Source organism: Psammomys obesus, unplaced genomic scaffold, assembly GCF_907164565.1.
Source record: "Psammomys obesus unplaced genomic scaffold, mPsaObe1.curated_primary_1811, whole genome shotgun sequence".
Lineage (NCBI taxonomy): Eukaryota > Metazoa > Chordata > Mammalia > Rodentia > Muridae > Psammomys > Psammomys obesus.
In genome coordinates this window covers 19,385,242-19,409,175 of record NW_026596051.1, presented here as the reverse complement: position 1 = coordinate 19,409,175, position 23,934 = coordinate 19,385,242, and the positions used below count along the sequence as shown (strand labels likewise).

The 23,934-nt window shown below is 51.9% G+C and overlaps 1 protein-coding gene across 1 annotated transcript in view; it reads left to right on the top strand.

The window, feature by feature from the left end:
• Sorcs2 (sortilin related VPS10 domain containing receptor 2) overlaps positions 1 to 23,934 on the top strand; it is a 361,028-nt gene that overhangs the window by 212,086 nt on the left and 125,008 nt on the right. The window contains exon 3 of the mRNA XM_055624007.1: positions 17,620 to 17,719. Coding sequence (XP_055479982.1) covers positions 17,620 to 17,719 — 100 coding nt within the window. The remainder of the gene's footprint in view (positions 1 to 17,619; positions 17,720 to 23,934) is intronic.

Here is a 23,934-nt window from a genome sequence, read left to right as displayed (position 1 = left end):
CCCATCATGAAGGGAAGTCAGGGTGGGAATTCGGGCAGAAGCCTGGAGGCAGGAACTGAAGTAGAGGCCATGGCAGAGTGTTGCTTACTGGCTTGCTCCCCATGGCTTGACCAACCCTGCCGTCTTATACACAGGGCCACCTGCCCAGGGGTGGCACGGCACACGGTGGGCTGGACCCATTCGCATCTGACGTTAATCAAGATAATGTCTTATAGAGTTGTCTGCAGGCCAGTCTGATGGAGACATTTTCTTAATTGAAGCTCCCTCTTCCTAGATGACCCTGGCCTATGTCAAGTTACACTGAGGGCCAATGTGGTAGAGAGATGGCCAGTGCCTGTCAAGGCTTTTGGCAGGAAGACATGACCATATCCATCTTTCCTCTACTCTATCTTCCTCTGATTTGCCATTTTCCATGTTCAGACTGCTGAAAATGTAAGGACACAAGAGAATGTGGAAGCCATATTGTGTGTCCCCCATGATGACTGGGCTCTCCTAAGGAGGGTCTTGTTCTGTCTTCTAACAGCCCCCAGAGAATTGGTACTGTTGTCTCATGGGAAGCTCTGGGAGGCCAGGGACTTACCCTGAGCAGTACAAGTTCTGCCCGGGGAAACTGCATCTTGGGTAAGGATGGATGCTTGCCTGCTTACGCTTCTGTTTTAGTCAATGTTCTACTGCTATGAAGAGACCATGACCACAGAAACTCTTATAAAGGAAAGCATTTAATTGGGGCTGGCTTACAGTTCACAGATTTAGTCCAGTATCAGCATGCTGGGGAGCATGTGGCACACAGGCAGACGTGGTGCTGGAGAAGGAGCTGAGAGTTCTGCATCTCGTCAGGCAACAGGAAGAGAAAGAGTGAATCACTGGGCCTGGCTTGAGCATTTGAAAATGCACTTTCTCCAACAAAGCCACACCTCCTAATAGTGCCACTCCCTATGAGCCTTTGGGGCATTTTCATTCAAACCACCACATCAGCCTTACACACTTTCCCTGAAAAGCTGAAATGATAATCCTGTCCTCCTTGCTGCTGAGATGGGGAAGAGGTCATCAGAGAAGTGGTTCCTCCCCTGGTCCTCCCTGGGCTGACATCAAATAAAGGTCAGTCTCCTCCCAGGAGCATCCTGGCTCCTCAGCAAGGCCAATGGAGATGGAGCGCCTGTCAGGACCTGAGGCAGGGGTCTGATACGGTGTGTACATCATTCCCAAGGGATTTCTCTATCAGCCCTGTCCCTGACACGTGCCAAGCTCCTGCTTTGTCACACACTGCACTTTTTTCAAGATCCAAGGGCAAGTACTACCACATCCCCACTGCACAGAGGGGGATATTGAGCACACACCAGGGTGCCAATATCCTCCTTGGAAGATGAGGGGGAGGTCCAGAGGGAGGCCTGCTCAAGGCTGTGTTTCTTTAATATCAAGCTGGTAAATAAAACTACTACTTGGATAACTTGGGATTTGGCTACACCCTGTGCTGTGGCCAGGGCTTGAGGGACTTTGGGGAAATAAACATAGACTGTCACAAGGCTGAGGACCAATGTACAGAATTGCCAGGCCCCCCAGCTCCAAGGCCTGCACAGAACATGCCACATGACTCACTGGTGCCTGGGCCACCCTACATGGGTGAGCCACTGAGCCACTGAGCCTCTGGGTCATATGCGGAAACTGGCATGGGCCAAATGTAGAGCCAGAGCCACTGCAGGGCACCCTGGAAGACACACCCTGGCTCAGCCAGGAGCTAGGGCTGGCATAGAGCCCTGGCCTCCCTCAGGCAATGTCCTTACAAACTAGTCTGATGCCATAGATGGATACATGCTGAGAGGACCCAGAAGAGACCTTGTGCATTTAGGCTCAGAGTGGCTTTCTCTGAGTGACTCTCCCAGAGGGTCCTGAAGCTGAGACAAGGAGCCAAGCTGGGCCAGGAAAGGCCTCTCAGGAGGGGCTGCAGAGGAGGAAATGGGGACAACATAGGGTAGAAATATGCCTTACAATTTCAGAGGTTTAGAGTCCATGATCATCATGGTGGGAAGATGGCAGCAGGCAGGCAGGCATGGCCCCTGGAGCTGTAATCATGAGGTAGAGAGAGAGAGAGGGACAGGGAGGGGGAGAACACTCTGGGAATGGAATGGCATGGGCTTTTGAAACCTCAAAGGCCACCCTGAGTGACACACCTCCTCCAACAAGGTCACACCTCCTAATCCTTCCCAAAATATTCAGTTACACAAGCCATTCTCAGTCAAACTACCTCAAGCCTGGAGATCCTAGAGTGGTAGGGACTGAGGCTGGAAGCCCAGGCACACTTTGCCCCTGGGGTGTGTTCTGCACCACTTATGAAAGGCCCCTGCAGCCTTGAGCCCTGTCTACCTGCATCTATTCCTCTGGCTAACTCACCCTCCTCTGTCCTATCTTCTGGCACATACAAGTTGTCTTCCGTCTCTGGGACCCAAACTTGGACGGTGCTGGGAAAAGACATCACACAGAAGCTGGGGAACAGTGGGTTGAGAGGAGACCTGGCTTCCACGGCTTGAATCCTGGAAGAGCCCTCTGAGAAACTGGGCTCAGGGTTTGTCTCCAACTTGAGGTGACACTGGCCTCTCAAAGCAGGGAGAGAGGAGTACTCATAGGAAATGCCAGAAAACCCCTGATACCTACTGTGTGCGCCAAGGCTTCCTCAGGGGCTGTCAGGCGCCTCCAGATTTGGGCTGGAGCAGAATGAAGCACTTGGAAGAGGGGCCCTTCTGAGCTGCAGTGACACATGTCAGGATGACATCAGCAGGCTGCTGCTGGCAGCCAAGATAAAAACCGGCCTCCTACTGCATCCTGACTAGGGCACTTTGCTTCCGGCCTGATATTTTCAAACGGGACTATGAGCAAGGCAGCCAATGGCCATGTGCCTCAGTTTCCCCATGGATAAGGTGGGGATATGCCATCTAGCACCCTGTGCTCGGCCTCTGTGCATCTGCAGACTGAAGGCGGCTGTAGGTGTTTTACCATCTCTGTTCCCCTTTTTAAGTCTGCCTCCACTGGGGAAATCCTCCCCCACTAAGGCACAATTAAATTTCCCAAATTAATTATGCACCTGACAGCAGGATTGGTGATTTCCTAATTCCCACTGTAATTACATGGCAGGAGTAGTCATCCCGGTATCCCTGGAGGGTGTGGGTTGTGCAGCGAGCATGGCTTGGTGTGAACCTGCCTGGGGCTGTGCGCTTTCAGGGCATGTTGCGGCTGGGAGTGGGGGGGGGGGGGATCTGCCACTTAAATCAGACAAAGGGAGTTCCTGCCTGTCCGACTGTGTCTCTCAGCTCTGTCCTACTAAGGTCACATGGACCCAGGCAGGGAGCCAGTGGAGCTGTGATCATGAGGCTTTCTGAGGTGGCTAGGGGGGTGCTCTTTCTCAGACAGGACCATCAGAAGTTAGCAGATGGCCACGAGGCTATATTTGGGGCTTGCAATGTACCTGGTGAGATGGAGAAAGTCTGGCTTGGGAAGACGTGTTTGCAGAGCCAGGACTGAGAACAGAAGTTCAGACTCATAGCCAGGTCTCCTGCTTTGCCACCCATAGTGGGGTTCTGTGTTCCAAAACTGGCTAGGAAGAAGGGCAGCCAGGCTGGCGCTCAGCAGCAATGCCACCGATGCATGCCACCTCCATCTCTCCTGTGGCAGGAGAGGAGAGTACCAAAAAGCCATCGGGAGGTCAGTGACCCAGAGAAGTGGGACTGACTCAAGGGCTTCCCTTCTTTGAAGTATCTGCCTACTCCTTCATCTCCTAGTATGTTTATTGGAAAAGCTCTACTTGCCTTCATGTTTAAAATTAAACAGCTGGGGCTGGAGAAATGGTTTTGTGGTTAAGCGTGCGCATTGCTCTTCCAGAGGAATGGAGTCTGGTTTCCCTACACCCAAGTAAGGCAGCTTATAGTTGCCTTATCTCTGGTTTCAAGAAGACCTGATGCCTCTGGCTTCTATGGACACCTGTGTTCACATGCACATATGAACACACACACACACACACACACACACACACACACACACACCCTCCTGAGAGGCTGTGGAGCACACACAAAGCCACCCATGGTAACTGTTAATATCAATCAAACGTCAAGGCCTAGCAGGAAGTGCTCTGCTTCCTTCTTCCAGCACACAAATCAAAGAATCAGCTTCCCAGTGTGTACCAGACAGAGAGCTACTCGGCTGAGAAGTGGTTCTGAGATTAGAACTGTGGTGTCCCCTACAGTAGCTGGAACAGAGACCAGGAAGGTGGGGACATTACTACAGCTCATGAGCCCTGCCAACAACCAGGAACCAGACTCAGGAATGGGTTTGCAGTTGGACCTGTGAAAACACAGAGGGACATGTCCCCTGCTGGGGACACAGGAGCACAGAAAACCCATGTGTCTCCTACTTCCCATCCTGAGCCTCCCCCAGAATCCTCCCTGCTGAATGGAACAGGAGCTTGCCAAGAAGTTGGTGGAAAATGGTGGGTGGGGTTCCGCGCAGGGCAGGGATGAGACAAAGGGGCTGGAGTGGAATGCCGGCGCAGTCAGAACGCTTCCGAGTTTGTTCTTTTGTTGCTGTTGTTGGGCTCTAGACCAACACTCTCCCTGGAGCCCCACCCCAGCCTTCGAGTCCATTCTTGGCCATGTTCCCAGGGGACTTGGATGCTGATGCTATTTTCCACATGGGAAAACATGATGCTTCCGGAGTGACAGCGAGGCAGGCGGGGGGGGGGGGGGGGGGGTGGTAAGAGAGGGTGGTGGTGTAGGGTGTGGCCCACGTGGCTCCAGGAGGAAGGTTGGCACACCTGAGCCTCCCACTCCATGAGCAGCCCGGGGTTGCAGTGGAACACGCTCTTGCTCTGGCCTCAGGCAGGCCCTGGCAGGAGAGCGGCTCAGAGCCGCCTTCGTGGGGAACGACTGCAGCCCCTAACCGCCAGGCCACAAGCCCTGGCAGGCAGCGCCACTGTGGCTTCAGGGCCCACGGAATTACATCTCTTTCAAAACGATCCTTTTTAAAAATTTTAATTGCCGTGACGGGCGTAATCCTGCTTATCTCCCTCCACCCTTGACGGCGGATTTAGCGTAATGAACTGTAGCTGTGCCGCCTCTGATCTCTGAAGGCTGTTTATTTTCCGAGTTACCGAGGGTTCCGTGTTGGAGGACAGTCTACCGCAGGCCCGGGAAGTGGGATCCCATGGCGGCTTGCTTGTTTTTTTACAGTCACTGCGACTCAGGCTCTCCTACTCCCCTGGGGTCCAGGAGATAAGCTAGGCTCCCTCTGTTGTGTGTTCAGCATGAGGAGAGCTCTGCCACTGGCCTCAGGACAGGCAGCTACCCTGCCCTGCCTGACTGCCACAGCCCTGCCGCATACTATCCTCCTGGCTGACCTCTCCCAGAAGGACATGTGACCTCCTAGTCCTAGCAGACGAGCTGAGGTTAAAACATGAAGTGTGCCTAGTCTCCATGCCCAGAACCCAGAGAGTGATGGCGCCAGGGTCCTGGGCCCTGTTCCATCATCAGCACAGCCAAGAGAGGCAACTGGGATGTGTGGTCCCACCTCAGGGCCTTTACAGGTGCTGATCCTCTACCTGGATACCCATGAGGACCCGCCAAGGCTCCATGTCACCTCCCTGGGAAGAGCTGTTCTAGCTTCATCCTGTTGCTGGGACAAAAGCCATGACCAAAGCAACTTAGGGGAGCAAGGGGTTTATTTCAGCTTTCAGGGCAAAGTCCAACACCAAGGGAAGTCAGGGTAGAAACTTGAAGCAGAAACCAAGGTGGAATGCTGCTTGCTGGCTTGCCTTCTGGTTTGCCCATGGCCCCATGCTGAGCTAGCTTTCTATACAACCCAAGACCATCCACTTAGGGAATGGTGAAGTCTTCTTTGTCAATTAGCAGTTGAGGCAGTTCTCCTTAGGAGGCCAGGATGCACCTGGGCGGTCACTGGCTGGAGGCTCACTTCTCTTGCTCCACTTGCTGACTCTGGGGAAGACATGGTTCTCCTAATTCCACAGCAGAGGGCTCTGAGGACTAGCGAGCCGAATGACATGCCCAGGGTCACTGTGGCCTCTGTGGGAATGTGACACAGCCCTGGGATGCTTGCTGTCTTCTGGGAAGCGCTCCATCTCTTCATGCTGTGGGTGCTGACGGGCCTTGGGCCTCCCAGGAGTCCAGGAATATATGCAGATAGTGCCCAGTGGGAAAATGAGTGCTTCCTCCAGTTCCGGGCACAGGAGCCCATGGTCAGTATTCTCGCCTACCTCTTTCATGTTGTCTTACTCTTCAGAAAGGTGGTTGTATGCTGACCTCTGTAAGGTAATCACAAACCTGGGCATTCCTACGATACACTGATGCGGCCCTCCCTATCAAACCTGGAGGCAAAAGTGCTATACATTTTCCCAGGCTACCAAGTCAGGATCAATGGAGATCATCCCTACCTGGCCACAAGAGCTGTTGAGGTCATCTCTAGGGTAGCTGACACCCCCTCTTTGAGAATCTACAACAGCTAGTGACTTTGGCATTGGGGACTTTGCCTCCTCCTGTGGGGTGGAAGGTGGCAGGGTCACGGCCTGGGTTCCTGGAGGCATGCCCAGCTGAGGTTGGCAAGAGCAGCTGTGAAAGTGGGAACACCGCTCACCGTAGGATGACAGCCGTGTGCTGGATGAGCAGCAGCAGCAGTGTCCGTGCCAGGAATGGGAGCCAGGTGCTTCCAGGGACAGGGGCCTCGTTTGGCCTGGAGGGTGACAAGAAAGTGTTGAAGACTGCCAGGTGGGGTAGAACCTTTGTGAAGTCCCACCCATGCCCTTTAAAACCTGTGGGACGTCATGAAGAGCTCAGATGACTTTTTTCCTCAGTCTCACTTCATCCTTGGTGACCAAGCAAGAGATGTCACCTCTCATTTGCCACCTCATGGGAAGGCAGACTGTCAGTCCTCAGTCACAGAGCGGGGATGAGAGGGAGATGGCTGTCTGAAAGGTCTCAGCATGCGTGTGTGTTTGAAACTCAGCCTACTGTGCTCTCGTGTCCTTGGTGCTTTTCTATCTCAGCTGCTTGTTTCCTGCCTACATTTCTGCCCTTGTTCCTTCGTTGCCGCTTTCCTGGGGCAGCTAGCCTGCCTCATAAAGCCCAAGGATCGTCCTCATCGGAACTCCTGGGAAATGTCCACCCACATTCCTGATTCATCCCTTTCTCTCAGCTCCTGTGTTTCTTCTGCCCAGTCCCCAAGTCCCAGGCCCCCCATATACCTGAGAATTTTCTGTGTGCTCAAATAATACCTTTCCAGGCCCTAGAAAATACCCACACTTTCTCTAGATCCTGGTAAGCCTGTAATTCCTTCCTGGGGCTATCAAAAGACCCTTACATTTCCCCCAAGCTCCAAAGGGCTCCCCCATCTTTATTGGGTCCCTAGGGATCTGCTCTCTGGCACTATTTCATCATTCAGTCAGTCTTGTGCATGTGTGATCCTGTAGGCAGGCACATGTCTGACAGGATGACAGTTGACTCCAGTGTACAAAGGGTCCTTGAGCCTCCTTCCCATCCAAGTTTAACCCCTTCAGTGCTGTCTGTGAGGAGGCCTGAGGGCTGCATGGAGGAGGATGGGGCTGAGGCAGCAGCAGGCACTGAGCCATTTCCGCAATGTGAAGTCATACCCAGGGGCACAGAATACCTCTTTTTCCACTGCTCCAGCACAAGGTCTCAGCACAGGACAAGCTCAGGAAGTCTGTGGAAGGGTTTCTCGCAAAGGATTGAATTCTCAGAATACAGGAGATGCCAGGGCCAGGAGCCAGATTGTCTGGGCCGGGTTCACGACCACATTTTCAACTCAGGTTGCTGGTTGGACTACAGGATTTAGAGGAGTCTGTGGGGTTGCTCGGCACAGCTCACTTTATTTCAGAACTGTCTGCCAGCAAACCTCACAGCAGTCAGCAATCAGGGCCGTTGCAGATGTGGCAGAGGCCAAAGCCGTATGTAGAAAGTCTGGTCAGGTGATCAGGCCCACGAGATGGAATCTGCCCCTTGGGAGTTCGGGCCTAAGAAAACTGGAGCCTTCAATGTCCTGTATATCTTCTCTCCAGTCCATGACAGCTCTGACTGAGCTGCCTGAGGGTCAGTGTTGGCTAATGAGGAGCCCGAACCCAAAGCAACTCTCCCAGATGATGGCAAGTTGCTCCCGTGTCAAGATATTCCCTGATCAGTTTCTGGTACATTAGGTGCCAGGATGGCTCCACAGACACTTCTGTGGGTGAGAACTGGCATCAGGAAGGTTCTGGGGGACTGTAGGAGCCAGGCCACTTGTCAGTCCTAAGTTGTTGGGACAGACCTGAAGTTGATACCTGGCTTCTGCCAAGAGTCCTGAGGTTGCTATACTTTGGGCCATCAGACTCCCCATGCCTCAGTTTCCTCAAATGCTCATGGTCAGCCACAACCATGTTCCAACACCATTGGATACCTCTGTATTTATCCTCAGTTTGCTGCACAGCGGGGGTGGGTGGGGTAGGGAGGCTCTGTTCCGTCCCTCAGAATACAGATGCCCTTCACATTAGGAGAGTCCCATGGGCTGTTTTTTTTTTTTGGGGGGGGGGTGGGTTTTTTTTTTTTTTTTTTTTTTTGGTTGCTGTTGTTTTGGTTCGGTTTTGCTTTTATTTCATGGTGTTGCAAAAGCCAGAGGCATTCAGTAGAAACCACACAGCAAGCTTTGATCTTTTCCAGGCTGGCCATATGTAGGAGCCTCTCTGACAATGCTGGGCACCAGAGAAGGAAAACACTCAGGCTGAAGGGGTGGGCTGCAAGTATTTTCTGAATCCGTGTACTCAGTGAGTTATATAAAACAATCAACACTTCCTTATAGCATAGGCTATGTAGATGGTTTTGCCACCGAAAGTTAACGGGAGTGCACTGAGCACTCTTGGAGTAGCCTGGGTCCAGCTTGCATATTCCAGGGTGTTCTGCAGGATGGAGTATGTGTGAAATTTTTACTTGCAATCGTTTCAGTTTAGGATTATGTTTGTGGGGCCATAGCTCATTGTGAGAATAAAACAAAAGCCATCATCTGTGTGGTGACCTTCCTAGCCCCATCCTTCCGTCACTGATTCCTGCAGCCTACCTCACTGATCAACACCTTCCTCTTCATTTCACACTCAGACTCTCAAGCCACATTGCAGAATTTTCCTGAATGACACCACTGCTCTTAAGATGTTCCATAGAGTGATAATTCCCTGTCCCTGATTGGTCCTAGGATGGCTGATTAGGAAATCAGGGTAGTGGGAATCAAAGCTCCTTCTTGGAAGGTCCCATAGAACTTCCAGGCCCCTGAACAGCCAGTGGACTGTGTGACGGTCAGCACGTCATCTGTTCCTAATGTCACGTCAGACTTCCTGTCCTGTGGAGCAGGACTAAATCTCAGGACAGGCTCCTCCAGGATCCATGTCTCCAAAATGCACCACCTTTACTTGAGACCAGGCTCAAGTCTTTCTTGGTGGTAGGTTCTCATATCTCTCCTGCATGCTTTCAATTTCCCTATATACAAGCGTTGGTGCTTGTCTCCAGAGGGTTTAGGGGTCAGCTGGAGGTGCCCTGCAGGCTGTCAGATGCAGACTTTTGATTACCATGGGGCACAAGGTGTACACAGACACAGGACAGACCGGTGAGTGGCGGTGAGATGGCCCTGGACAACATTGGCTTCTCTTGGATGCTGTCTCTGCATTCATCCTCTCTTTTCAGGGCAGACATGAGCATCTGTCTTTGACCCCCTACACAGACATAGGCTCCATGTCCCACACAAATGCAGGCCCTGCCCTGGAACAGAACTTGCAGGTGGCCTCACAGGGAGGACCAGGGGACACCTGCCTGGAGGAAGTGTGCCTCCTCCTACCTGCACATGCTTTCCAGGTTAGCAGTGGGAGTCGAGTGGGAAGGCAAGGGCTCACGGTGGAGGAGGGAAGAATTGCCCCGCCAGTGAAATAATTATAGAATATGAAAATGGCTTAATGAAATCATTTTTAAAAAGAGAATGTGTGCAAACACTCAGCAATTAAGCAGCCAATTCGCAAATAGCAAATTTCCAACTGTGCTCGCCTTCCATGTTTCTACTTGCCCGGTTTTAGACTCTGGGTTTTTAATTTTTAATTTGAATGAATGGAAAATAAAATGGCCTCACTCAGTGCTGCGGGGGGGGGAGGAAGTTGGACAGTTTGTATACTGAAAACAAGAAAGTCCCCTAAGAGCATGCCTTGCTCTGGGGAGGGGGAGGCTTTGTGAATACTAGTATCCCCTCTCTGCCTTCTCCTCATCCTTCCCACCCTTCCTTAGGAACCAGACCCACGGAGTGTCAAGGTTGGTGCATGGACATAATCCCAGTTCTGCATGGCAAGCTTGCCCAGAGAGGGAAACCTGCTAGCCTAAGGTCACACATCTTTAGGTCTAATGCCCGAAGCACCGCCAAAGGTGTGTGACAAGCACTGGTTATCTGCCCACACAGCAGTAGACCTTTATAATCTCGGTGACATCACTGTGACTAGATCTGGCAGCTTTTGAAAGGAGATAATCTCAGGCCCAGTGCTGCCTGGAGAGTTCCATCACCGACATGCTTAGACAGCTTGCTGGGCACTGGGACAGGTTGTCCTCTGGTTCCCAGGCTTACCTGAGACCATAAATGTCACTCTCTTTGCCTACATTCAGGGTCCCCTAAGAGACTGTGCCAGCAAGCTGATAAGTTGGGCTCCAAATGGACAGGCTGTGGCATTCCTTCCCTCCCTCTCTCCAGCCCACCCTGGCCTGGAGCAGAGGCTGAGCCAAGCCCAGCGCCACTCGTGCTATGGCCTTTGCACTCAGATCCCTGCCTGGATGGAAGCTGGAGCATTCTGTACCACTGATGACCCCTGGCTGCTTCCAGCAGATCTCAGCCGGGGTGGGGAAGGAGTTGGAGGAGCTCCAGTCACCCAGGCCCTGGATGATCTCCAAGCGTTCCTCAGCTTTTGTCTTCTCAGAGTCAACACTACCCTGTGCCTGCATGTTCCCTGTGCCCTTTCAGTGGTCCCAGCAAGGGGCTCCCCATTCCTCAGGTCCTGGGATTTCCTATGACTTGTGACTTGTGCATTTCCTTCCAGCGTCAATGGCTGCTGGGGGTTAGTGAAACCTCAAATGTTTTGGGCGTTCTGGTGCTATCCATTTCCAGCCTGTTCCCCCCGTGTCATCAGTGAAAAGCAGAAGCTAGAAACAAGAGTCAGGTGCCATGAGCATCTAATTTGGAATCACGTGTGTAAACAGTCAGTGCTCAGTAACTACAGCTGCCTACGTGAGTTGAACAAATACACCCCAAACCCATGTCTTTCCAGAATCCCACAATATATAAAGCCTTACCAATGTGGGGTCTTTATGTAGCTCTGGACTTAGGGCCCAAATCTCATGGGAAGACAGAGATAAGTTCTAGATTGATACAACCACCAGCCAAGGAGACCTGGAGCCCCCAGGAGCTGGAAGTGGGAGCAGGACATTTTTTTCCTGGAGGCTCAGAACCCTGCCTTGGCATCTGGAACTGTGACAGCATGATTGCCGGTGTTGAAGCCCGAAGCCTGAGGTAGTTCCAAGGCAGCTTGGAGAACTTAATCCATCCTCCCACTCGCCTGGTCCACCCTCACTCTTCTTCTTACCCACTTTCCTCCCACTTCCCAGTGCTTGAATGGCCTGGGTTGCTTAAGTCCTGCAGTTTGTGTAGTTTTGAAAATACAGGGTTAGGGTCAGGGTCAGGAGTTCAAAGCCAGTCTCCGCTACTCAGTGAATCTGAGGTCAGCCTGGGCTGTACAGATGCTGTGGGGGTTTGGCTTGGAAGTTTTGTTTGCTTTCAAGAAAAATATATGAGGTTTTAAAAACACATCGGCGAGACACCAGTGAGGCTGCTGTGTCCTCTTTCTGGGAAAATGCGATAATCCCTGTCCTCTTCCGGTCTTATCTTCTCCATCTCCTGACAGGTACACCTGTCACCATTGTTGGCTGTGTCTGTTTGCTTGAGAAGCAGGTGGGCTTGCATAGAACTGCCTACTGGGAAGACACATCCAGGCCCAGTTGCCCCGTAACCCACTTTATGAGGACCCATTCGACTGGTGCCAGGGGTCCAGGGCTAGGACCAGATGACAGTTACTGAAAGGTGTGGGTACCTGCAGGTTAAGGACAATGGTCACAACTTTTGCAATGACAAGAACCACAGAGGCTGCTGACTCCATTCCTCAGGGTCTCAGAGAAGGAGGGTGATGCCGACTCCTGAGTTGGCAGTCCAGAGCCCTGGCAGCTCAGAGCAGTGGGGACTGAGCCTGGGGTGGGAACTCCTCCCCAGGGTGGGGGAGGCGAAGGTGAGAGAAGGACCAGAGGAGGTGGCACAGAGCCTTGGGTCACCCCCAACTTGATTTCCTCTCCGTTCAGGCCCTGTCCACAGCAGGGGCCATCCTGACTCCCAGCTCAACCGTGGTCTTGAGAGCTACCTCCCTGAGCAGTGTCACTTGCCTCTGTGCCCGCTGCGCTCCCTCCATCCCTTTCCATATCTCAGTCTCTTGCCCAGTTCAAGTTACCATCCAACCCTCCCTCCTGAGGATGGGCTCTGACCCCTATAGTCTGAACTCCTGATTCCAAGTATGGCCACAGTGGTCATCCCAACACAATATGTTGTGCGGCAGTTACAAAGCTGGTGAGATGCATGCTGCAACCAGGTACCCTCTAGGTGCATGCCACATGGCCACTCAGCTGACCCACTGGGACAGGATTTTTCAGGTGAGGACTGTGCTCTCACAGACCCTGCCCTTCCCTCGGAGGCACTGCTGACCCTACCCTGACCTCACCTGCATCCAGACCCGAAGTCCAGAACCCAGCATGTTAAGAATAGGGGCCATGTGAGTTGTGCAAGGCTCTGGTGGTCACAGTACAAAAAGAAAGTATAGTAGTGATAATGATGTGGAAGAAACCTAAGCCTGTGGGTGAGAGACGGAAGGAAGGCTCCTGCTGAGGGACTCTAGCCACATAACATTCTAGAAGATGCAAAACTAGCAACAGTGAAAAGATCAGTGTCGCCCATGGCTAGAGGCCAAGTGGGTAGCAGGCTGAGTCTAGAGGGTGTTTAGGGCAATGGAAAGACTCCATTCTGCTTGATGCCAGTGATGGATGCCTGTCATGTTGGGTCTGCTGGACCAGGAGGCCCTCATCAGAATTATGTGCTCTGTGACGATGGTATATATGTTGGCTCATCATGGGACAGATGTATCCTCTGAGGGTAGTGGCTGAGAGATGCTGTTTGTAGAGCCAGGCATGTGGGCAAACCGAGCTTACTGCACAGTTTTGTAGTTATTTGGAAACTGCAATAAAATGAAGTCTATTAACTAAAACTAGGAGCAGGTGAAATTAATTTTAGTAATGATTTTAATTAACTCAATATATCCAGAATATTAGTATGTCAATATGTAATCTGCATAAAACTGACAATGAGGTAGTTTACGTTCTTCCTGAGCCCTGAGCCTTTGAAGTCGGTGTTTTACAGTTTTTCTGCCACGTGGCCAGATGGACCACACTTTCCATGTGCTGTGGACTCAAGTGGCCAGTGCTGTAGTGCGGGAAAGCCTGTCCAGCCCTCTCTACCTCTTCTCTGTCCTATTCTTGTTGCTGCAGACCTGGTTGTTCCCCGGAGCCCACCCCAGCCCACCAGCCACTGTGCACTGTTCTCACCTCACTCCTACACTCACCCCAGACCCGGATCAAATGCCCACTAGTGACAACAGGGTGGTGTTACTCATAAATTCACATCCTAATCCTGGAGCCTGTACAAATGTTTCCTCCCTTGTGGAAGGGACTTGGCATGTGGGATTGAGCATTCCTGAGGGTGACTATTGGGATTGTCATCGCAGGGACCAGGAAAGGAGGAATTTTGTTCAGGGGTGGTTGACGATCAGGATAGACACAGAGCCCAGGGATTGGGCTTCAAAGATGCTCACAGCCTAGCATTGTAAGGGACCTCAACTGTCCTAATGCTGTGACCCTTTAACACAGTTGCTGTGGTGACCTCCTAACCATAAAGTTATTTTGTTGCTACTTCCTAACTAATTTTACTACTGTTGGGAATAGTAATGTAAATATCTGGGTTTTTCGATGGTCTTAGGCAACCCCTGTGAAAGTGTCATTCAATCCCCAAAGGGGTCATGACCCACAGATTGAGAACCACTGCCCTACAGGGCAGACCAGGCAAAGACATAGGCTGTCTCTCAGCTTCCAGAAGAGACCAACATCTCAGTTTTAGCCCCCAAATCCCCATTTCTGACTTCTCTGAACTTTTTGAGTCTATCGTGTTTTGTGCACTGTGATGGGAGTTTGTTACATCAGCCCTAGGATACTCACATCCTCTGAGGAAGGCTGCCTGCCATGTCGTGTCCCCTAATGCCTCCACTCTGCCCAGTGGAACGCCTCAAGGCATGGAGACAGGAAGGGCCCGGCCAGGGGCAGGGAGATGCTGGATGGAATGTGGGGATTGGGAGTCAGCAGTTCGGGCAGGGTAAGATGAGAAGCAAGGCAGCTGGGTCTGAGGTACTGCGGGTGTCCTTGTTAACAATCCCTTGGCCTTTCCCAGGGTCCCTTGGACCTTCATCTGCAGCGCTGCCTCCTTGTATCCCCCACCCACCTCGTTATTTTTCTGTCTGACTCTTCTACTCTCTCCTCTATCTGTATGTCTCAGCATATCTCTCCCTATGTCTCTGCCCTGACTGTCTGTCTGTCTATCCCTGGTCTGTGTCTCAATCACTGTGTCCTTTCTCTCTGTCTCCATCTGTTTCTATCTGTCTCTCCTCCATCACCGTCTGTCTGTCTGTCTGTCTCTCTACCCTATGTATGTGTCTCTGTCTTTCTTCCCCTCTCTCTTTGGAATGCCACATCTGTGTCCTGTGGATGCTGCATGATGTTAAGGGACTGAAAGTGACCCCTCTGCTGTCCTGGAAGTTCCAACCCTGAGATGAGGCAGCATCTTGGAGCTAGTTCCTTTGGGGGGGAGGATGTTGCTGGAGAGAACCTTTTTCCATTCCCTTCAGCTCCTGGGGGCTGTAGCCCTCCAGTAGTTTCCTCTGTCTTCATGTGGACCCTCCAGCGTGGCCTCATCTAATCCTGATGATGACACCTGTGAGATCAGCATTTCTCTCATGCTTTTGGCTGATGTATTTTCAAAGATACTGTTCAATCAGAGGCAGGTACCTTTCCCTAGCAGGCACAGCCTTTCCCTTCTCCCATCAGGTCTCTGTGCATGTGTCACTTTATCCATACATATCTATGACCCAGGAACCCCACTGGTACTGGGTCCCCCTGGTCCTACATTGCTATTCTTCTTCTGGTGTGACTGCATTTTGCTGCCTTCCTTAGCATCTTCCCATCTCCCTCCCTTGACAGGTATCCTGGACCACAGGGGTAGTCACTAGGTGCTGCTCCCCGTGGCTATCCCATGTCCACAGGAGCCCTCGACTACACAGCTAGGGCAGCTCCTATAGTGAAGAGGATGGGGAAGAGGCTGGGGTAGTTGTTGGACTGGAGCTGAGGCAGTTGGTAGAAAGAGGGAAGGGGTGGGGTACAGGATCAGGTCTTGGAAAGTGCATCCAGGGAGGACCCAGCTGCATTAGGCTACGGGCACTGAGCTTATAAACAACCATTGTTTCTACAGGGCTCCGGGGCGTGTGGATCGATTTCTGCTAATGGGGCCTCTCACTTCCCCCTTACCAATGAAAATCAATTCTCTGCGGTTTGGAGAGCAAATATGCCCTGATTAGACAGCGGGCTCATGGTGTCATCTTTGTTCTCTTGCTCCAGTCCTCCCAGGAAAGCCTGAAGTAGCGAGATGGTCCCTAGGGACTCTACCCCTGCTGGGCAACTCTGAGAATCAGAAGATGGGGGTGGGCTGTCTCTTGTCTTGTGACCCTGAGGTTTATAAAGGACCTTGGGGACCTATGGCCACCAAGCCCAGTGACAGTAAACACAGCCATCTTCCTGGAACTGCTTCACCTGAAGATCCAGGGAGGAGCTAACTCTGCAGGAATAGTGAGTGTAGACTGAGGAAGGGGGTTGAAGGCTCCTGTGGGGTGGAGTGTTTACACTAAGGTGTCATGGCCTCACTTCAGCCACAGAGCAAGAAGCTTTGGCCTCCTCCAGCTTCTCTGTAGGCCCAGAGAATGGGAAGATGCTGCTGAGCTCACACAGCAAGTACAGGTGGCAGACAGCATCACAGCCAGGGTTCAAGCCCAGGCTCCATGTGGTACTGAGGTCTTCGGCACAAACATTCACCACAGCCAGAGTCCCTATACATCCCTACTGCCCCAGTGCACTTGGCATAGTCTGCAGTTCCCACATATTCCATATGGATTTTTATTATTTTTAATTGGTGTGTAGGTGTGGATCTGCATGGGGATTATTTGTGCACATGAGTGTAGGTGCCCAAGGGGAACAGAGACATTGGACCCCTCGAGCTAGAGTTACATATGGGAGCTGGGAATCAAACTCAGGTCCTCTGGAAGAGCAGCAAGTACTCTTAACTGCTGAGCTATCTCTCCAGTCCAAGGTCCCACACGTTATCACAGGCCGCCATTGTGACTTACACTTCAGTGAAGAGGCAGTTCCATTGTCTGATGTGCCAGTGGGTTAAAGCACAAGATTAGGGCATGCCTCTCCCTCTTGTTTTTGTTGGCCTGAAGGCTTCAGTAGTGAGTGAAATACTGGGACTTTCCTCCTACATCTCCTCACTTTAAGGAAGAGGAAAGGAGCCGGGGACAGGGATTGGGGGGACTTAATGGAGGTGGTGTGGAATTATGGGAGCTTAAACTCCCACAGGAGCTCACTGGGCTAGCTCCTGGTAGCATAGATTCTGGGGTCTGATTCTCAGAGGTACCAAGCTTTCCTCTGTTATCCTGTGGCCCTGTGATCAGCATGGGCCTGGATGCTCCTGGAGGAGCTGAGCATTCAGAGAAGGCAGTGGCTGAGAGGATGAGAGCAGAGGGGCCTTAGGTCAGTCAGTGGCCATACTGAACCAGCTGGGACCTGGCATCGGACGGGCCAGCATCTGAACTTCAAGTCTGCTGCTTGTCAGCTGAGGGATGTCTCATACAGGACACTGTCCTCTCAGTGCCTACTGCTCTTCTGTAAAATGAACAAAACAGTATAGCTCTTTGGGGCTTTGTGAAGTATCATAGAGATAGAAGGGTCAAGAAGTTGTGGCTTCTGAAAGGGGTGGTGGTACATGCTTTTAATCCCCACATTTGGGAAGCAGAGGCAAGAGGATCTCCTGGTTCAAGGTCAGTCTAGTCTACAGAATGAGTTCCAGGATATCCAGGGCTACACCGAGAGATCCTGTCTCAAAAACAAAACGAAACAAACAACAACAAAAACCAAAACAACAATAACAAAAGTTCTGACTTCTAGTCCTCACTCCAGACAGGGCTGTAGACCTTAGCAAACCTACTTGTCTGCAAGGGAACCCGGGCTCCTGCCTGTACTTTGGGTGGGGACATGCTCCTGGAAGGATGGAGAGGACCATATCTCAGCTCTACCTGTGCTGACACAGCATGGTGCTAGATTGCCTACCCCTGGAGGATATGAGCTCACAGTTGTCTCTCTGTTCTCATAGGTCCTCAGATTTTGGGACAACCTACACCAAGCTTACTCTCCAGCCTGGTGTCACCACTGTCATCGACAACTTCTATATCTGCCCAGCTAATAAAAGAAAGGTAGGTATGTATGTGCCAGCCCAGGGTGGCCAGCCCCTTGGGATCTGGCTCTCCACGGCTGCCTGTACCACTGGTCTGCTCCTGCTTCAGGACACTGGTCTGGTGTGAGGTATTCACCCCCCCCTTCCAGCTCTTGTCGCTTTGGTTAATTTTGATGAGTGTATTTGAAGCTATTTGAAGCTATCAGGTGGGCTCTTGGTAGAGAGCCTGCATGCTTATCTAGGGCACATCCATCTTCTCCTGTCCCAGAGGCAACATCCAGCAAGCAGGCAGGGAGAAGAGTCAGCAGGGCTGGCGGCTGAATCAGTTCCAGCTGGCTCAGAGCTCTGGAGGCGGTTCCAAGGCCCTTCTCTAGGGCGTCATCTCTCTGGGAACAGTTTGGTTCCACGTCAGTGTTGCTTGCTGTCTCTTGTTCTGCATTTCCCGTCCTTGCTCCCCATCTAGATGTAGAAGAGGAAAGACCATAGGAGACCCTGCCTGCAGATGTGTGGCTGTATCTTGGCCCAACTGGAGACCCCAGCATGAAGCTGGGAGAACAACCCGCATGCTGGACTCAATCTAGAAAAGCAGTTCCGAGATCATAGGACAGGACTCAGACAGAGCAGAGTTCAAACCCCGGTTCACTTCTCTGTGCCTTCGTTTCCCAGTAGGAAAATGGGATGTAGCCCACGTCTCATGGAGACTTGAGTAAGCCCTGCACAGTGCTCCCCACAAGCCCAGCACCTGAGCCCCAGAGGCAGTAGGAAAAGAGAAATCCCAGCAGCTTGTTACTGGACGCGGCCTCAGCTGTTCACAGCTCGAAGGCTAGTGTGCACAAGAGGAGGCGATGCTGAAGTGGAGTTTATTGGAGGCCTTGCCTTGAGGAGACAAGGGTGCTCTCTTCCTCAGATTTCCGTGTTGAGAGGCACATATGTGAGGCAGCTTTTACAGGGAGAGGGAGAGAGGCATGGGGCAATGGGTGTGAAGACGACATGCTGGGTGGTGCCTTCACCATTCCATTCCTGTCATGCTGCCCACACCGTCAGAACACACACACAGACACACACACACTCGCCAACCAGACTTTGTCGTCACCCCTGCCCTCCTGCGGCCAGCCACAAACATTCTTTTCTGCAAGTTAAGCATAGTGCTTGTGTGCTTTGTGTTAGCAGAGGCACTGAATCAAGGAGTAAAGAGGTCATACTCCTGCTGCTACCTGCAAGGTCACCAGATGTTTCAGGGTCTAAAAATCTAAAGGAATGACTTTTAGTAGGTAACCTGTTAATCGGCCAGCTGCAGCTTTGTCATTCATTTGTTTGTTTGATGGGCCAAAGGAGGGAAAACAGCAGTTCTGCCAAGGGCCAACTCCAGAGGTGCAGCCCTGTTAGGGCCTGAGGCCTGTGTCTGAGCATCCTGCAGAGGGTATGGAAACATGGGATGGAATTCCTGTCGAGGGTGCCATGTACTCTGGTGGCTGTAGTTCAGGCAAAGGTCCAAGGGACAGTGGAGCTAGACAGACTGAAGCAGCTCCCACTGCAGGTCAGCCAGGTGGGACAGGAGCTGCAGAGTCCCCACTGAGTTGCCGCAGAACTCAGCAGCTTTCTTTCTTTCTTTTTTTTTTTAACTTAGGGATTTTTGTTTGTTGGTTTCTGTTTTTATTTTTTATGTGTATGAGTTTTTACCTGTGTGTCCGTATATGTACCATATGTAGACCTGGTGCCCGTGGAGGCTGGAAGAGGACATTAGATCCCTTGGAACTAGAGCTATAGGTGGTTTGGAGCCACCTAATGACTGCTTGAAACTGAACTCAGGTCTTCGGCAAGAGCCAGCAGTGCTCTGAAATCCAGCCCCCTCAACTGCTTTTTAACAGGATGCCATTTTGCCTGCTAAAGCAGGTCATCTGGGTTTGTATTTTCCTCTCCTTGACTTCTGCTACTGTGAAAGCTTCCCCCTGGACAGAATGGGGACAGAAGTGGGAGGGCTACTGAGGAGGACCAGGGCAGCCTGGCCTTGAGGCTTTGGCGGGTAGGGAGGAAGATGCTAGGTTGGTTTTAGTTCTCTCTGCCTCTTCCCAGAACCCTCCCTGCTGCATCACATAAGCCACCTCACTTCCTTTGCAACTGCTCAAGCAATGAGGCATTGCTCTCCCATAATCCAGGGCAGAGAACTGAAAGGAAAGGTGAGAGTTACCCATCATCCACCTTGTAGTAGGAGTCTTAAACCAGCTTCTCTTGAGTCTATGTTAAGGAGGCAGGACACTGCCCATGCTGTGGGGAGCAGCTGTGGGGGCCTCTACCTGCCAGGAATCCTGCCTCTGTGCCTGCCATGGGTCCTTCTTGCGATAGCTGCGATGGTGTGAGAGAGAAGCGACCTTTGGAAGTAGGTGCTGAAGGCCAGGCTTGGTAGATAGATAGAGCCACTTTGCTTAGAGAGTTTCCCAAGTCATATGTATCAGCCGTCCCAGTGTTGGCACCAGTATGGTTAGGTTCAACAGGGCAACCTGCAGATTGTGTCTACATATTTAGTAGGTAACCTGTTAATCGGCCAGCTGTGGCTTTGTCGGTCATTTGTTTGTTTGTTTGATGAGCCAACAGAAAACAGCAGTTCTGCCAAGGGCCAGCCCCAGAGGTGCAACCCTGTATGGAGGAAGAGGGGCAGTAAGAACCAAGAGAGTGGGCTGGAGAGATGGCTCAGTGGTTAAGAGCACTGTCTGTTCTTCCAGAGGTCCTGAGTTCAATTCCCAGCAACCACATGGTGGCTCACAACCATCTCTAATGTGATCCGATGCCCTGTTCTGGCATGCAAGAGTACATGAAGATAGAACACTCATATACATATGATAATAAATATTAAAAAAAAAAAAAAGAACCAAGAGAGCTTCAGATGTTGTGAGGATAGGGAGGGCTTCCCAGGGAGGTTGAGCAGGGAGCAGTGAAGTTAGGCCTAAGATTCCAGCATAGACTGGAGGCACAACCTTGGCCCCTCTAAGCCTCTGGGGCAGCCTGTACAACAGAAAGCTGTGATGTTAATGGAATGTGGGCTCAGGAGAGAGTTCTGGGAAGGACCCTCTATGCAGGCTGGTTCCCATTCAGGATTGTGGCTTCCTCTGCAGACCTCTGGGATGAGAGACGGGGCAGTGAGGCACTTGCAGTTTCAAAAGGGACAAAAATCAGCCCTGCTAGGGAGGGGTAGCCTGAACTCTTCCAGGCTTACTGGGCTCCCTGAGTCCATGCTAACCCAGGCCAGTCTAGCTCAGCTCAGTTCCATGTTGCCAGAGGCAGGAAAACGGCAGGTCGTTACCATATTCCAGGCTCAGTCTGCTGGCTTGTGCTGTCTGGTACCACTCTGGGCCTTGTTTTCCCCATGTGTAAGTAAGGAGTATAAACTGAAGACTGCCCATTGCCCCCCCTTTGGTTTTGATAGCTCGGCCTCTGCTGTCCTTCTCCCAGAAACCCCATGGGCAGAGTGTCCGCTAGGGAAGCAATCCCAACGTGGCTCTGTCTACAACTCAGCCATCTAGGTTCTCTGCAGGAGGCAGCTAGGTCTCCATACGCCTCCTTGTCAGGCTCCAAGCCATCCACACATGGATCCAGGCGAAGGTGTGACCATACACCAGGCTGAAGCCTGGTGCTGGGGACAGAATGATTTTTCCAAGCTAGATACAGGCGGAGGACCTACTGTGACCCCATCCTTTGCAGGGACTAGGACACTGCAAGGCTAGCTAGAACCTTCTAGAACCCCTGAGAGTCTAATACAGCCTGAGAACCGAGAGCTTCATACAACATACAACACGTTTGTGAGGAGATTAAGAAGGGAGGATCTGGCCGCTGCCCCCACGATGACTGTGGTGTGGGCTGCTAAGGCCCTCTCCTGCAGGACACCTGTGCGAGCCACTCCCTGTTGTTGGAGAATGGATGGCTTCGCTGGAAAGTGGGAATGTGATTAGGAGAGCTTTTAATAACAATTACAGGCTGAGCGGCTCTTTATCGCTTCTTAAGAGACGGCTTTGTGAGCTGTCTTCAGAATGAGCTCCCTTTGATTTTTGTCTTGCCGGCAGTATAATCAGAGCGTGGCTCCAGGCATGGTGTTCTGCCACCTCAGAGGCAGCTCTCATCCTGTGACTTTCCCCTCCAAACTGCTGCGGTTCCCACACCAGATTTAGATGGCAAACACATCTCTGAATGGGTCCCAAGAGTGCTACAGTATAGATAGGTGTGAAGGTTTGATCTGGAGGGGTTGCCTGGCGTGAAACTGCTTTTAAGTATCATGTTTTGTATTAAAAATTTATACAGATTGTCATCTTACACAAGGTATCTGTGTTGGGTTGAATGCTAAGATCTCACATATACACTGTCACCAAGAAAATGCCTGTTGAATGGATGGTCTGGGAGAATGCTGATTCCTGGGTTCCCTGACTACTCACTGAGGCCTTCCCTATGGCTTGGGGACAGAGTAAATCTGTCTTTCTTCATTCTTTCTTCCCCTGACTCCCCCAAGACTCATGAGAAGCCACCTGCCAGCCTTGCAAGGTTAGGCAGAAATGGATCAAACCACAGCCCTGCTTCTGGGAAGCTGCCTGTATCGCCAAGAGCCGGTACCTGTATTTTGCAGGGCAGCAGTGGTAGCAGGGAAGGTATGTGTCCTGTAGGCTGCTGTGCGGAGCCTTGAACACATGTCCTGGCAGACCCTCAGAATGAGGGTTCCTGCAGTCTTATGATTTACATGGGAAAGCGAGAGGCCCAGGTGGGTCAGAAAACAACCATGAGTCTAAGTGGGTCAAGACTGCCTTAGCCTCAGCTGCCCCATCAAACTTTATTCCCATAGGAACCCAAACAGCAGAAGGAGACTTGTGTGGAGGTCCAGACCCGGAGCTGCACATCAGCCACTGACAGCTGATGTCAATCTCCTGGGACCGTGCCACAGGGGAGCCTACAGCACCCTTAATCATCAGCTCTGTCATTGCCCTCGGCTCCTGCTGTGAATTCCTCTGGACCCTTTCCAGCTGGGCCCTGCTCTTGGCCCTTACTCTTGTTGGACCATGTGTATGGGCTTGCCAGCTGCCTTTCCCGGGCTGGCTCTCCCCACTCTGCTGTCTTCTTTGCTGGGCTGTCTTTCTTCTCCACCAGATCTTCTCCAAAGCCATGAGTCTACTGGGGCTGAGCTCCTCCACAGCCTTGTTCCTGCCCCACCTCAGCATGAGCCTCCTCCCTGGCCAGCTCACAGAGGTCCTCATGGTAATCCAGGTTCCTGCCTCCTCTCTTCTCCAGTGTGGGCCAGAGAAGTGTGTGATCTAAGATCGGCTCAGGCTTCATGGCTATGACAGTGCAGGCCTACTTCTGTGCTTGGAGATACCTGGGACAGCCTGGCTCCTCCTGCCCCTCCAATCCTGCCAGAGCACAGCAGCCTGGCAGCTCTCTGGCAGCATGGAGGGTTTGAGGAGCCCAGATCTGATCTTTGTGCAGACCTAACTCAGAGATGCCCCAGGAGTAGGTGTGTCCTTCATCCTTCCCACAATGAGGTTCACGCCTAGCTGTGTTGTCAGCTGCTTTGAGGTTGTTCTGCCTGAGGGTCCTACTATCCGCCCTGGGCCTAATGTCTGATTAAGGGTGTGCCAGGAGGAAAGAAGGCCTGAGGCATAGGGACAACAAGGACCTTGCCAGGACTTAGATCCCAGGGTCTGTGCTTCCTAGCCCTCAGCTTACTGGAGGTTGTGCGTGGCTCACAAGATTATCTCCTCTTTGCATCTACTGTGTTTCATACAAGATGATGTATGGCCTCATAGCGCAGTGCCTGCAACAGACAAATGAAATCCTTAGCACCGTGGCCACTGACAGCAGCTAGTGGACCCTCCCCAAAGGTTGCTCTCAGAGTCTGAGTCAGTGTGTGTAACTCAGAAGGTCTCAGGCTCCTACTGTGCATCTTTTCAGGGTCTCACTATGGCTGACACTGGGATGAAACTTCAGCCCTCCTCTGTGTCTCTCACCAGTAGGGACACCGACTCCCTGTGGACCAGAAATGATCTGAGATGTACATTTAACTTCATGCTCATGTTTAGACTAGGCTTTCGCAGAGCCGGCACAAGGTTCCTGGGTCCTTTCTTGGTGTCACAGCATACTTGCACATAGCTTGGCAGCCAGAATGCATACTCAGTATGCCTCACCATATCCCAAGAGCACGAGAAGCTACGTCTGTGTGTGTGTGTGTGTGTGTGTGTGTGTGTGTGTGTGTGTGTGTGT